The 16,058-nt window shown below is 36.4% G+C and overlaps 2 protein-coding genes across 2 annotated transcripts in view; one reads left to right on the forward strand and one right to left on the reverse strand.

Annotated features, from left to right (window-relative positions):
* Positions 1-16,058, reverse strand: part of LOC106686651 (rho GTPase-activating protein 190) — a gene marked incomplete at its 3' end in the record, with an annotated part of 90,885 nt that overhangs the window by 73,368 nt on the left and 1,459 nt on the right.
* Positions 11,668-12,872, forward strand: LOC106686648 (uncharacterized). The gene is made up of 2 exons (XM_014430055.1): positions 11,668-12,192; positions 12,333-12,872. Exons 1-2 carry the CDS (start codon positions 11,668-11,670, stop codon positions 12,870-12,872), a joined length of 1,065 nt encoding a protein of 354 aa, XP_014285541.1.

Raw genomic sequence — 16,058 nt, forward strand, 5'->3', positions numbered from 1 at the left:
TATATATATATATAATTTACAAGTGATACAAAAACATCTAAGAACATCCTACTTTATTGTATCTTATTGTTGTAATGTTCTTAGTTGTTTTTTGTTCTTTTTAGCCCTGATGAAGCCCTGCAAAGTGGGGCAAAACGTCGGACATTAAATAGTTAAATACTATTAATTCTTTTTTTACTGCAAACGTAATTTTTTTAAAAATAATACAGAATATCAGATTTTCTATGATTGTTAATTAACAAAAGGTATATTATATATCATTCAATTTAAGGTATTGCTGAAGAGGTTTCAGTAAATTTACAAATTTTAAATAAAAAGTACAAATATTATACAAATGCCTCCAAAGTAGTGATGAATAAGACTGTATCATTGAGATATTTTTATGCACATCATGAAAAGTAGTTGATTCAAGAAGTTGATAGAGTTAAAATGAACTTAATTGAACCTACTTAAATCAATAAAAATGATCTTAACTTTTACAGGTGACTGGGAGGGTAGCTATAACTGTTACATGGTATCAAAACCCAGCTGCCATTGATACAAAATGAAAAAAAGTAATTATAAGGAATCAAACCGTTCTCCAATATGTAATTCAACCGCTTGTGATCTATCTAACTTAGTAACTAATGCAGTTATCAATTTCTGAATTTTTTGCAATATAAAATGTCACAATATTTTAGAGCTGTAATTAATTTTATCAATAGATAACAAAAACGGTATAAAGAAGGATATTAAAATAATTAATAAATTTGAATCACTTTCAATAAAAACCATTTCCAAAACCGTGTTCACAATGCATTTAATGAATTTTAATAAAATTTAAATCTTAATAAATTAACAATCAAGGTCTCCCCCCCCCCAAATAAATCCATGATGGTGCAACCTAATAAAAAAGTTAAAGAACAAACTATTTGAAGATCATTAAATTCTGTGTCGATTATTTACTATAACTTCATAATGCAGTCAAGTAGTATGGTCATAAACCAAGTGTACAGGTTCTTCCTTGGGCTCCAGCAGTATGAGAATATTTAAAAGTCTGCAGTTTGAAAATGAGTACTCTAAGAGAAAACACCATACAAAAAAAAATTAATGTTGAATTCTGCATCAACTCAGTACCACAATTCTTAAAAATGGTTAAACACACCTCCCTAAATTGCCTAAAAAACAACTAGTAAATCTTATAAGATAAACAAACTATTCAATGTAAATAAACCAGTTATTTAATTACTTGAGGAGAAGGAGGTTGGGGGTGCAGTAAGCAAAAAATACACAAATAAATAAAACATATTTATTTGTGCCGATGTTTTGACCTAAATTTTAGGCCTTCATCAGGGCTGAAAAAATGAGATAACAACCATAACTCAGAGAAACATAAAAAGAAAACAAAAATAATAAACAAACTTGGAAATATAGATAACAATAAACTAGGTAAATATTAGTTGATTGATAATAATAGAAGATGAAATATAATATTATTAGAGGTACAAATTGTACAAAATAAATTAGAAAACAATTAAAAAACAGACAGTGGTAAAGTAAATAAAGAAATAAATATAATGAAAGGAGTGGAAGAAACAAGATAACAACTACAACTCAGAGAAACATAAAAAGAAAATGACAAACAAACTTGGAAATATGATTTCCAGGCTAACAGGTACGTTTTATTCTCTTCCCCCCCCTACCTTTCTTTATTTTACCACCACTTCTTTTCTCCACTTTTTTCCATTTTCCTTACCCACATTAATAATTATGTTCACTACATTATTATTGTTGTTTTAAAAAAAAAAAATTTTTTTTCTATTCATTTCTTTTGTTAAACTTTACTTATATTTTGCATATTTGTCAATTATTCTGGTTACATATATTTTCTTTCTCTCAATTTTCTTTTTCTTTCCATATTTCAATTTTTAAATTATTAATAACTAATATGTTCATACTTCTTTGCATTATATAACTTCATTTTTATTTTATTTCCTTAATTTTGTTATTTTGCCGATTTTTTCAATTACCTATGTATACATTTTATTTCCCACTTCTCTCATCACTTCATTTTATTAATTCTATTCTGTAAAATTATTCATTTTATGTCATTCTGTTTATATATTCTTTTTTATTTTCTATACTTATTGTGGTTGTTATCTTGTTCTGTTCTTAGCCCTGAAGAAGGCTAGAAACTCTAGCCAAAACGTTGGCACAATTAAATAGGTTACACCAACTTATTTGTGTTTCATTTTGAACGCACCCCTAACCACCTTCTTCTCTTAAGTCATTCACGGTCAACTATTACTCATAATTTACATTTTTTTCCACTCCTTTCATTATGTTTATTTCTTTATTTACTTGACCGCTGTCTGTTTTTTAATTGTTTTCTAATTTATTTTGTACAATTCATACCTCTATAATATTACATTTTATCATCTATTATTATCAATCAATTACTATTTACTTAATTTATTGTCATGTATATTTCCAAGTTTGTTTGTTTGTCATTTTCTTTTTATGTTTCTCTGAGTTATGGTTGTTATCTTGTTTTGTTTTTTAGCCCTGATGAAGGCCTGAAATTTAGGTCAAAACATCGTCACAAATAAATATGTTTTGTTTATTTCTGACCGCACCCCCAACCATTTTCTCCTCTGATACTTGTTGGTGTTATTGCTAATCCTTATAGTCCTGGGATGCTACACACTTTCCTGAGCTATTTTGATTGTTCCGGTAACTTTATTGGCAGCTAGGGAGAATGTAGGAAGCTGTTATCATCCTGCTCTGGATGTTCATTGGACTACAACAGCTAACTTAAATGTTCATTATAGTAATTGTTAACTACTTGTAATAAAGTGTTGCCACATTGCTCCATAAGGAATAGTACTTCAGGCCAGCTATTCGAGCACAAGAAACAACCAAAGCACATTGCTTATGACAATACCACAAATAACCGAATTATTAAGTTACGGTACTTAATCAACACAGAATTTAAAGGTTTTTAATTTGTTATATGAGTTCAAGAGTTGTAGGTAGAAAAATAAACAAAAAAATTAGTAATAGTGTCAAGGTGAAAGTTACAGACTACACATCCTCTCTCCTTCAAAATAAAGCTAGTTGCAAAAGGAACGCCACTCCTTGCCAAGAAAAAAGGAATATGTAATTCTTACCTGTACATTATGTAAATAATTCAATATAAAATTATGTACATACTGTATACTTCACACAACTCACGTAAACACCCAGTCTTCTAGTGTTTTTAATAATTAAACATAAATGCCAATATCCAAGCCACATAGGAAATTATATCTTTTAATCTTGATGAACTTTGAGATCAATGTCTGCAGTTTATAATAAACAATTCAGGCAATTAAATTCTGTAAAGTTTTTTAAATAAAAATTTGTTTATTTATTGAACTTTTTCTATTTTCTTAAGAATTCAAGTGTATAAATAAATAAATAAATAAATATATATATATATTTTTTTTTTCTGGTTGGCTCTACAGACGTTGTAGATCTTTGGCCACCCAAATCAGCCTTCTCCATGCCTACATATTTTGGGCTACTGCTGTCCAGTTAGCTGCATGCAGCTTTTTCGCATCTTTGTTAATTTTGTCTATCCATCTGGTTTTTGACCTCCCATGTGGTCTCTTGCCTACTATACTGGCATTCATTATTGTGTAGAGGTGTACTGATGGAGTGCTTAGAGCCACATGTCCCACCCATCTTAACCTCCTTGCTTTCATATCATGAGATATTTACTGACCAAACTCTGCAAGCAGTTCACAGTTAGTTCTTCTCTTCCATATGTTAAGGCTCTGTCTGATTCCAGATCGCTCCTGTAATTGTACAGAGGAAATATCTCAATTCTGCTTTCTAGGGTACCTGTTAGAGCCCAGGTCTGTATATCAGAGCTAGATTTATCATGACATTGCACACCCTTAGTCTGAGATTTTTTTTGGGATTTCAGTATTCTTGACAGAGAGAAGACTCTGTTCGCACTTCTTATTTGCTGGTCTATCTCAGTCCATTGATCATTTTTTGGAGTTATTGTGGAGCCGAGGTATTTGAAACTTATACTTTTAGAAACAATTTGCCATCTACGCAGACCATGTCATAAGGATGGATTTTTCGGCTTACAGTCATATATTTTTTTTTCTATATTCATTTGCCTGGAAACCAATTTCCCATGTATATAACATAGAAGTATATTATGAACATGTGTGTATGGATAACTATGTGTATATATCTGGGAGAGATGATAATTATTTATGATTTTAAAAATAGAATTTAAATAGCAAGTCACTCATATGAAAGTAGCATTATTTTCCTTTGAAAACAATAATATTACCTATTTTATATATATAATGTATTTATAATAAATTTCAAATGTCTTGTACTTAAAAATTCTGTTTTGTTGTTTACTATCTTCAAATCATGTTACATATTGTGTATTTATATGATATGTCTATGTTATGTACATTAATATAGACATTGAGGATGCTACAACCAGGACCATCCGCGTACAATGAAGAGCTGCATCCTGCTAGAGGAGGTGACCCAACTAAAATGAAACATTGAGGATCTAGAATGGGAAGTTGATAGACATCCCCAACCCAAGACAGAACAGTGTGGGCTTTGGATGCATTGCATGCTCCCTAAATTTCATTTTATTCATGAAAAACCTAAAATTTTCCCTCATTTTTCATTCAGTACTCCCTATCCCTTAAACTACCGGCAATTCTATAAAACATGATACAGCATTAAAAAAAAGTCAAAAAATCTATATTTTGTGAATTTATTCAGGTAATAAATGGAACTACTACTCCTATGATGATATTAATCATAAACTACTGTATCATACAAACATAAAGTACATCTAATAGTCCCTGATAGTTTTAAAAAAATCTAAAAGTTTTTTCCAAACAATGAAAAAATCAACATTCTGTGAATTTATTTTGGCAAATATCATGGAAACTACTACTTTTATAAAGATTAACATTATGAACTGCAATATGGTGCATTTAACTAGCTTCAATTTGAGAGCCAATAGACATCTGTACTTCATTTTTAGGAGTAGAAGTTTTCTTTATAGTAGCCCAAAAATTCGTAAAACATTGATTTTACATTATTTGGAAAAAAAATGTTTGCTGAACTGTACCTCAGAAACTATTTAAGCAGCTCTAATAGGGCTCATGTTTTAACAAATTTACTCTACTTTAAATGATGTTCCATCATGTTTTTAGTGTTGTTGGAAGTTTTAAGGATAATGACCACGGAATATAAAAAGAACAAAAATTTAAGTTTTTCTTTATTAAATGATAAAATAAAGGGGACGAGCACCTTAAATAAATCAATATCTAATTTTTGCCAAGGTAAAAATTGATCCATTTTCTGAGAGAAAATTAGGGGTATTTTTTAATTTAAATTAAAAGGAAACATTTTTTTAAACGTTTTGGAACAGCCGCTATTTTTTATTTACTCCAACCATGGTTTGCTGAGTCATCAAGTCTGGTTCTAAACTCTATATAGTTTTCATTAAAGTAATCAAAAATTGGTGTAAAGCAACTTGAATTTTTTTGCGGGCTCTTGGATTATAAGTATCATTGGGACTGACAAGAAGAGTCTGGAGGACATTTTACAACAAAAAATGCTAATTTGTGAAGAATCCATTGCTATAGGAAATGCTCCTATAGTCAAGGAATCACTGCCAAAAATCATGGAGAAAAGGGTAATCCATCTCTAAGTATTATTCATGGGAAAAAGGATGGTGGTAAGAACCATCAAAGTGAGTGGGTGGAGGGGATAAAGGTATTTTTTGCTGAAAAAGCAAGGGTATACTAAACAGAAAAGTATTGACTCTATGAACAGTCATACAAATTTAACTGAAAAGGAGTCCAATCCAGTAAAGAAATCACTCACAACAGTGTAACTGAAAGGGAAACTAAAATGAGGGTTTCCTCGGGCCACCTGGGTGATAACTAGGAGTTTCTCCCCCAGTTATGTATCGGAGGACTATGAGAAGCAAAATAGTGGGTATCTTTCTGGCTGTTTACCCTGATGGTGGGTTTGGAGAGGAGGAATTCAACTCCGTCCAAACAGCAATTAAAGAAGAGAAGAAATCTTCAAATCTTCACTCTTCAATAAAAAGACGACAAAACCCCAACTTATAAGCACAGACCTGGAGGGTTTTCAAAAGGGATGATACCCCTAATTATACTCAATTAGTTGTGGAAGAAGAAGAGGAACTGCTCAAGACACTAATAGAAAAGGTTTCCATATTCTATTCAGTGTATTTGAAAACTGGTTTCAAAGTAGTAGGAAGAACCCTAGCTGAATCAGGAGAGGGAACACAAGAAAAGATAGAGCCAACTGATTCCTCAGCAAGCCCTAGTGATCTAGCAGGATCGGTAGAGTATAGAGCCCTCTAAGATGAAGTCAATACCCGAATTCTTCAAGCCTCCTACTGAAAGAACCTCTAAAAATGGGAAGTCTTCTGCTAAGAAAAGGGAAAAAGAGAAAAAGGAAAATTCCTTATTGGAAAGGAAGGACAAAAGAAGACCCACTGGGTCTGGAAAGAGAATTCTAGGGAAACCTAAAAAAATAAAATTAATTAAAATATGGACAATATTAAAGTAATACATGTGAACTTACATCATGCTAAAGGTACTTCAGCAGTACTATCAAGAAAATTCATCAATAATAATGTGCATGTATGGCTACTTCAGGAACCCTTAATATTAAGATATAAAATTAAAGGACTCTTAACCAAGGCAAGTAAGCTCAGCTATTGCAGAAATTTAGATAGTCCAATGTGGATAGCTGCAATTATAATTAACAATAATATTAAATACTTTGTGATTACACAATGCATTTAACAGGACCTTGTTTCTGTGGCAACAGAGGTGCCTACAGAAGGAGGAACGAAAGGGATGTATCTCACATTAGGAGACAAGGACAAGGTCCCTCCAAATGAGGTGGAAATGTTCATCAACCATTCCAAAAAGAATAAAAGGAAGTTTATCCTGGGCTGTGACATAAACACTCATAATATATCATGGGACAATACAAACAAAAACAAAAGTTTTAAACTATTTAATTCCTAATAATGTTGATATAGTCAATATAAGAAGTTGACCTACTTTTATCATTAAAAATAGGCAACAGGTTTTTTACTTAACCCTAACAAAAACCAGTATTAAAGACTGCATCAAGAACTGGTATATCTCCTCACTAGCCTCATTATTTGCTCACCATTAAATCAGATTTAATGTAGAGGTAAGTAGGAAAAGAATACCCAAACCCACAGACCGGGAACTATATAAGGAATTATTATTCTCAAACATAACCAAACTTTATTGATGTCAGAAGATAAGCATTTGGAAGCAGATGTTATTTCTCGGAGAATCACTAATTATCATGGACCTGCGGTATGACAATAAAATGGAGAAAGTCCGATAGAAAACTCAAGAGTCACCAGACTGGAAGAAAGAAGGGAAATATCTCTACCATCACAACATGATGAGCTCTCGGAGGTTAGGATAATTCCTAACCTTTAAAGCTCGAAGTACCTTTGGACCATGGGGGGCTAATGTGTGGGGATAATAGCGGGACTGGAGAGGGAGATAGGTGCGGGAATCTCCGTCACTCTTCAAGGAAAGAACAAGCGATAGTGCCCTACTCACTGTTTGAAAATTCCAAGTCCCCATCCCCCCGGTCTACTGTCACCTCCATGTGATACCCCTCAGGGAGTCCAATAGGACTCACGGACAACAGAGGCGGGGCCCAGTACTCAAGGAGTACTGAATATGGTAACAAACACCCAAGCTAGGTGGATGCTCGAGCTATAGCTGAATGGCAGAGGGTGTCTAAAAATATAATGTCTTCAATTGACCACCTTGGGCCATCAGGCACACCCCCCCCCATTGTGTTTAATGCCCACTGCAGGGAGAGGGGGTAGAACCTGCAGTGTAGTTTAAGCACCCCCATTCTCGTGGGAACTAAATTTCCACTGATTTAAATAAAATTTTATCTTCTATCACTGAGGAAGATTCGTCTTCCTCAGAAGTTGTCAATGTTTCAGGTGTCTCAGACGATCCATTACTCTGGACATCCTAGATGACTCCTCCATTGGTGCGATGTACACTACACTAACGGAGGAGATAGGAGGACTACATGTCGTGGTGGAGAAATCAGATGAGGCTGCGATGACATCAGCTCAGGCTGACAGAGTTGCCGAACCCACTGTGGATTCCACCAAGGTTAGTCATAACACCACCTTGACTTTTAATACTACCCTACCTGCTATTGGTGGTGATGCTCCGAGACCCAGAGGAGGCAATTGAGAAGGAAGGCAAAGACCCGACTTACAGGAGCTTTGTCTGGTGCAGCCCCAAGGGTCAGTGACTGAAACTGCAAGGTTCCAACAGGAGCCAGCAGTGGAAGTTGCTGTTCCCAGAGGTCATGCGCTTGAGCAAAGGCGGAGCTCACATGTGGCGGTGCCGCCCAGTGGGTCAACTGCCGTAGCTGCAAGGCTTCCCCCAGGGCCGGCAGCTGGGGGTGCTGCTCATGTGGGGAAAGCTCCGACACATATACCTCGCTCAAGTGTGATGGGACAGCCCTAGGGTGCAGTGGCGGGGGCTGCAGGGTTCCCTATGGAGCCAGCAGTTAGACCTGCTGCACCTCGAGGGCAGGCACCGAAACAACAGTGCCCTGGGCATTGTGAAGGGGCTGCCTTGGGGCTCAGTGGCTGGAACTGCTGGGTTTTCCTCAAAACTGGCAGCTAAGGCAGCTGAGCTTAGAGGGCGGACTCCTGATTGGGGGCAGGCCGCAGAGAAGAGGTTCAGGAACTCCCCTGGGACTTATGTACCTTTTGCGAAGAAACCCAGGGGTATGGATGGCAAGCCTAGGAGCTATGCCCAAATAATCAGGGTTTAATGTTGCGATTGTGCCTAGCAGCTACCCACAAAGCAAATTTACTAAGCCACACTGCAGTGTGCTGAAGGAGGAAATCACCCAACTCCTTGGACGAGTTTCATCCACAGTTTAGCGGTACTGGCTACAGGATGGGTGGACTCGTCCTCACCTGTTATATAACCAATCAGCAAGAGATAGGTTACCTACCATTGTTTCCAACATCAACATTGGAGAGGAAATCACCCTTCGCACGGTGGACGCCAACGGTTTAAGGTGGTGAGGGTGGTTGTTTTCTTTCCCAGGTGTAGGCTGCCAGATGATGTCTTAATTAGAAGGCTCCTGTTGCAGAACAGAGAAATCATAGGGATGTGCGATTGGAGCATACACTATATTAAAGGACCAGGAGAAAGGATTCTTTCTTTTCTGGTGCTCAGAATCCCGGTATCCAGCCTTGAGAGCTTGAGGGCACAGGGCACACGGATCTTTTATGGCCTGCACATTATGAACCCAAGGCAAATTCAAAAGAAGACAGAGGGTCGGCCCATGGAAGAAGAACTTGAGGAGGTGCCACCTCAGTCCTAAGCCCCTACAGGAAGTGGAGCAATCTACTTACCACCACCAACCCCCCTACCCTCGACGTCAGGACTGACCTGGGGGGGACAGCCAAGGGGCCCAGAGCATGCTGAGCCCAAGGGCAATCCCCTGACGATAGCCCGGCCCTCGACTGCTGAGGTTTGATCTCGACCATGAAGCTGCTGCAGGTCAACATAAGTAGTATTGCAGTAATACATTAAAAGTAAGGACCTTGACATTATTTTAGTGGGGAAAATCAGATACTGGCTGCCTTGGATGCTAATGTGCATCACGAGCTGTGGGGCAGCTCTAACACCAACAAAAGAGGGGAGAAAATCTTGGATTTTATTATTAATTTTGATCTTGACATTCTTAACAGGGGCAGGAAGACTACCTTTTGCAATAAGGTGAGGTCAGAAGTTATTGACATCATACTGGCGACATGCCACGTAAGTCAATACATAGTTAACTGGCATGTCTCTAATGAAGAAACATGCTCAGATCATAAATACATCAGATAAGATTTATCTGCTGACATGAGATGCGACGCTATGTATAGAAACCCTAGACGTAGACTGGGAGTCCTACAACTCACATCTCACTGATCTTACCAGTTGTTGTCCAAAAGTAATAAACAATACTTGGCAACTGGAATGTCTTAATGACTTACTGACGGATGTTATTGTGAACTCATACCACAGCAGCAATCCTGTCTGTAAACAATCATCCAACAAGAATGTTTCCTGGTGGAATGCTGAGCTCAACAAGCAAAGAACCCTCACTAGAAGGTTTTTCAATGCTGCCAAAAGATGTGGCAGCTGGGATACCTACAGGAGGGCTCTTACAAACTACCACAAATTGGTTCGCAAAGCGAAAAGACAATCTTGGAGGAAGTTTTGTCTTGAGATTGATAATATTCCGGCTACATGCTGTTTAAGTAAGATACTCTCCAAACAATCCAATATGGGACTGTTGGGTTCGCTAAAAAAGGGCGATTATACAACCTCTACTGAACGAGAAACCCTTTGTGTTTTAGCGGAATTCCACTTCCCTAACTGTGAGTTGCTGGAGAACAATTACATTTCTCCCACTTTCAACAATTACAGTGCTAGTAGGGAAAATTGGGAGAAAGCCAATAGTATTATTACTATTGATAAAATCGAATGGGCGATTAACTCTTATCGCCATTCAAATCACTTGGCACTGATGGAATCTTTCCTGCCTTGCTGCAAAAAGGCCTACCAGTGATCAGAACACATATTTTTGAACTCCTCAGAGGTAGCTTAGCGCTTGGATACACCCCAACCAGATGAAGGTCATCCAGGGTATGCTACATACCCAAATCGGGGAAGGGATCTTATGAAGATCCTAAAGCTTTTCGACCAATATGTCTCACATCCTTTCTAATGAAGACATTGGAAAAGATTGTGGATAGACATATAAGAGAGCGGGAATTGTTGGCAAATGCTATACATTCCAGACAATTTGCCTATCAAGCAGGGAAATCCTGTGAGGTAGCCCTACACACCTTGGTCTCTAGGATCGAAAGATCACTTGAACAAAAAGAGATCACAGTTGGCATATTCGCAGACATTGAAGGTGCATTTGACAAGACTCCCCATAGCATTATTAATTATGCGCTAAAGGACAGAAGCTTTGATCCTAATGTATCCGGATGGATAAACTCCATGCTGGAACAAAGGATCCTCAAATTGGAGCTAGGGCACTCAGAGCTGTGGATCAGGCCAAGAGGGGGGAGCCCACACAGTGGAGTGCTCTCTCCGTTACTGTGGTGCTTGGTCGTTGATTCTCTTTTAACAACCCTAAACACGGGAGACTACTACAAGCAGAGCTATGCAGATAATATTGCTATCCTGATCGTAGGAAAGTATCCTCAGGTACTTTCAGACCTAGCATATACTGCAGCAAACATTCTGATGGGCTGGTGTAAGGACAATGGTCTGAGCATCAGCCCACTTAAGGCTGATGTCTGCGTCTTCACTAAAAAGAGAAAGGTGACAATTAGATCACCTATACTGAATAATATCCAGATAAACAAAGAGGTGAAACACCTGGGGGTCATTCTGGATTATAAGCTACGATAGCACAAGCATGTGCTAGAGAAAACCAGTAAAGCCCTCAAACGCCTATGGGCCTGCAGACACGCAATAGGCAAGAACTGGGGGGCTCAAATCAAGAATGGTTTACTGGCTGTACATTACTGCCGTAAGACCAATGGTGTCATATGCAGCCCTGGTGTGGTGGCACAGGGTCAAAGTAGTAACATATAGGAATATACTCGACAGATTACAAAGGCTCGCGTGCCATATGATCACTGGAGCGATGAGCACCACTCCCACAGCTGTAATGGAAGTTATGCTCCGTCTAACTCCAATGCACCTGGAAATTGAAGCACAAGCTCAGAACACTACGTACAGGTTTGTTAAACAAGATGGTAGATCCAATGCCCAAACTATGGCAGGACATGGGAAGATAATTCAGCGGATAGATGAGGATAGGGTGCTCTCTATGCACTTACAAATCCGCAAATATAAAGGCACTAAACTAAGTGTCAAAATTGATAAAACAAAGATACATAAACCGAAAAATGGCATTAATTGCTACACGGACAGCTTCTTAACAGCCCAGGGCTCAGGAGCCAGCATCTGGCGAGGCGATAAGCCATTGGAAGGTATATCTATTCCCATAGGGAGGCACATTTCAGTATTTCAATCCGAAATACTCGCAAAAAATCATTGTGCTAGTACTCTTAGAGGAAGGGCTCTCTGGTAGAAGAATCACCATCTACACAGACAGCCAGAGTGCAATAGGGGCACTCAGTAGCCCTGTCACTCGTTCCACAGTTGTTGAAGACTGCTATACAGCTCTCACGCACTAATAGAGTCAGCATTAAATGGGTGCCGGGTCACTGCGGCATCACCAGCAAAGAACACACTGACAGACTTGCTAGGAAAGGCTCTGAAACCATTCCTTTTACACCGGAGCCTGTATGTGGCAATAGCCTAAGTTTTGCCAAAAGCAGTATAAAGGCGGCCTATGGATTAAAAGCCAAGCAGCATTGGCTCGATAAAAGAATAAGACAGGCTAAGCTGTTCCTTGATGAACCCTGCAGGGGACAAGCCGAAGAACTGCTTCGGCTAGACAGGACCTCTCTTAGGATAATTACAGGTCACTGCAGGTTAAATAAACATATGTTTAACCTCAAGCTAACAGAGTCACCCTTGTGCAGATTCTGCAATGCTGATGACGAGACGGCATATCACATTATTTGTTGGTGTGACCAGTTTGCACTGTTAGGGCTGGATCGTGTGGTGGATCCCAAGCAGTGCGAGCTGATCAACCCCTTAAGCATATTAAACTTTTTTGGAATCTACCAAACTTAAGCTCTAATGAGCTTACCACAGTGCTGTGATGCTGATTGCAGCACTGGCGGGTCTTTAATTGGCGCACAATAGGCCTTACTGCTTTCATGCTAAATTAAAAAAAAAAACCTTTGGACCATACCAATAAGATTTCAGAAGAGGACAATGATAGGCTGGATGCTGGGCACCTGAGTTTTGAGATAACTCTTCACAGGATTAAGAGATTACATATATTACTGGGCTTGGAAGTATAGGCCAACATCAAAATGTGCAAAACATGTCAAGAGTAGAATCAACTCAGTAAGCCACTAAATCCTGTTCTTTTAATATTGAACTCAGCTCCCTCCTCCGAGGAATATGTAATATTTTTTAATTGTAGAGTACCAGAAGTAGAAAAGTAGCTGTTACAAGAGTAATATATAAATATTCCATGTGTTGTGAAATTTTATTCATCGGTAGCAACACAATAGATACTTGGACTATACGACAATGGAACAACCAACTCCTCTGAAGATGAAGGTTCAATTCTTATATCTCATATAGCTCTTGAGGTATTTGTTGCATAATCTGAAGTCCATAGCATAATTCAATTTTGAATGCCCCATTCTTGAGGCTCTATTCATTGCTCAGAAGCTAAATTTTGGCTTGAGAGGCTTTACAAAAACGAAAAAGAAGTCCAAAATTATTTCAAAGTGCCTATTTATATAAAACTCTCTTTATTGCATAGTGTTCATTAGTCAGTTATAAGAGTGATATATCCTCAGTAGAATAATTTATTTTCAAATTTCGCGACTCCCACCTCATCACTCGCTGGTAATAATGTTTTCAAAATCATTTTTCTTCTAGGAAATAGATTGGGTTTATTCCAGATGAATATATTCGAAAACCTTTGTCTTTAATAAGCTAAAAATAAGAATTTTTTATTAAATAAGGAAATCCATCACCTATAAATTTTCTTTTTACAATTCCTGGGTCAGCTAGACAACCTCTTGTAATAGTTTCAAATAGTAAGTTTATCATTCTCAAAAGTAATTTATCTAGAAAAAGTTTGAATGAGGTTCACTTATTAATTGTTGAAAATTATCTGTTACTTCATGACCATGGACTTGTATCTTTGTTTACCATTATTACCATCATTTCATTTTAATGACATAGTTACCTACATATTTCTATTCTTTCATCTATACCTTGTTTGTTTTGAATTCTTTTCTTCCCTCCATTATTAATTTTTTGTTCATATCATAAATATTTATACTGTAAGAAGATAATGCAGGTAACGGTCAAAAAAGGTATCAAAATAGTAAAAGAAAACTATTTATTATTAACCAACATTTTGCCGCACAATGCACGGCTTCGTCAGGGCTGTCAGATTGAAACAAAGATGACAACTGATTGAGTTGTCATCTTTGTTTCAATCCGACAGCCCCCCAAAGTGAGGCAAAACATTGGTTAACAATAAATAATTTTCTTTTACTATTTTGATACCTTTTTTGACTACCAACCAGACTACTGCATACGGTCAACTATCTTCTTCCAATATAAATATTTATATGAATGGGTGCGGTCAAAAAAACTCAAATAGTAAATGATTATACTATTTTTATTGAGCCAACGTTTCGCCCCACATTGCAGGGCTGTTTTGACGGGAGTCAAAGTCAGAGTGAAATATGTAAAAAATAAATATTTATACATTTCATGTTAGCTAAAATATTTGATTCTTCATCAGTAAATGAAATGTATAAAGTAACCATTTCTACAACGATCTGTCTAGAGCAGGGACATTCTAGACAAATATAAATGACTACTCCTTAAGTGTTTAGTCTAACAATAAAAGTTCAAATGTATTACTATCTTTATTTACCCTAACAATATGAAAATGTTTAGGATAAAACATTCTACATATAGAAAAATAGGCCACCCATTTACAAGTTCACCTTAACAACAATAAAATTCTAACATATTGTTATAATTATTTACTCTAACAATATGAAAGAGTTCAGGACAAAAATACTCTAGATAAGCATTTACCCTAATAAAAATAAAAATTAAAACATATTAATATCACTATTTATCCTAAAAAATGAGGGTTTTGGGGATATCGTTTCAATTTTTCACCTATCCAACTCGGTGAACCATCAAGATAAAATTTTGAATTATAGCTCAAAACAAAGAGGATGAAGTATTGAACATTTTCCTCACTTAAAGTATGCAACTTCAATTTTCAGGATATTTTAATTCAAATGTATAAAAACTTGTTATCATTCTATTTTTGGCACTATCTTTTCCATTATTTTATATTATTATTTTTTTTTTTTTTATTCAACTGAAGCAGAGAGTTTCCTTAACCTAATTTTTGTATGGCCTCCTTCCAGATCACCCAGACCAATGCCCAGGTATCTTCCTAATACCTTTTTTAGTTTTTCTTGTTCTTCTTTAAACGTTTCAGTACAATTTCTAGCTACAGTACTCTATTTGGATTGTTGTAGGTATGTATCTCCCAATCTAGGAGAGTGTGAATGATTCATAAAAAATACCAACTGACATAGATTCACCATGTATATGGGTGTTCAAATTTCAATAATATATATATTTGTATTTGTTTTATTTAGTAGTCCATTTTTCCATGAAAAAAAAAAAAATAAAACTTTGTATTTTTACAACATAATATTCAACATGTAACTCCGTATAGACGACATCTTATCACTCGCTTCTTCCTAACTTTAAACATACAGTTGAGCATATAATATTCATTATTTTTCAGCTGAAGTACCTACCATGTTTGCTTTCTACCACAATAATATTGACCTTTAATACAATTTTAATGTTTATGACCGATAAGACCCATGGCTCATTGTACTTTTTCATATTATTAAACTCAACAATCTAATAATCTTCAATATTAAATATTAATTATTAGAATATATATATACTAATAAATTATAATATTACATTATGCATATTTATAATACTATATATTAAATATTTATAATAACATTATATCCCATAATCAAAAGATGTATAAAAGTAATGAGGTGTAGATAGTTGACCGTAGATTAATGATTGGAGAAGTTTGTCGGGGGGTGCGGTCAGCAAAATTTGCTGAAATTTAAACAAAATTTTACCCCGCACCCCCCACCCCCCCTCAAACTTCTCCAATAATTAATGGATAAAAGTATTTTCTTTGGATATTTAATCAACAGGTAATAT

Source organism: Halyomorpha halys, unplaced genomic scaffold, assembly GCF_000696795.3.
Source record: "Halyomorpha halys isolate HHAL.00 unplaced genomic scaffold, Hhal_1.1 Scaffold855.1, whole genome shotgun sequence".
NCBI classification, from domain to species: domain Eukaryota; kingdom Metazoa; phylum Arthropoda; class Insecta; order Hemiptera; family Pentatomidae; genus Halyomorpha; species Halyomorpha halys.

Bases quoted from the DNA above. Each gene is read 5' to 3' on its own strand.
- LOC106686648 (XM_014430055.1), top strand. From the start codon at position 11,668: ATGGTTTACTGGCTGTACATTACTGCCGTAAGACCAATGGTGTCATAT. The intron at 12,193-12,332 runs GTATTTCAATCC...CTCGTTCCACAG, and splicing joins CCATAGGGAGGCACATTTCA to TTGTTGAAGACTGCTATACA.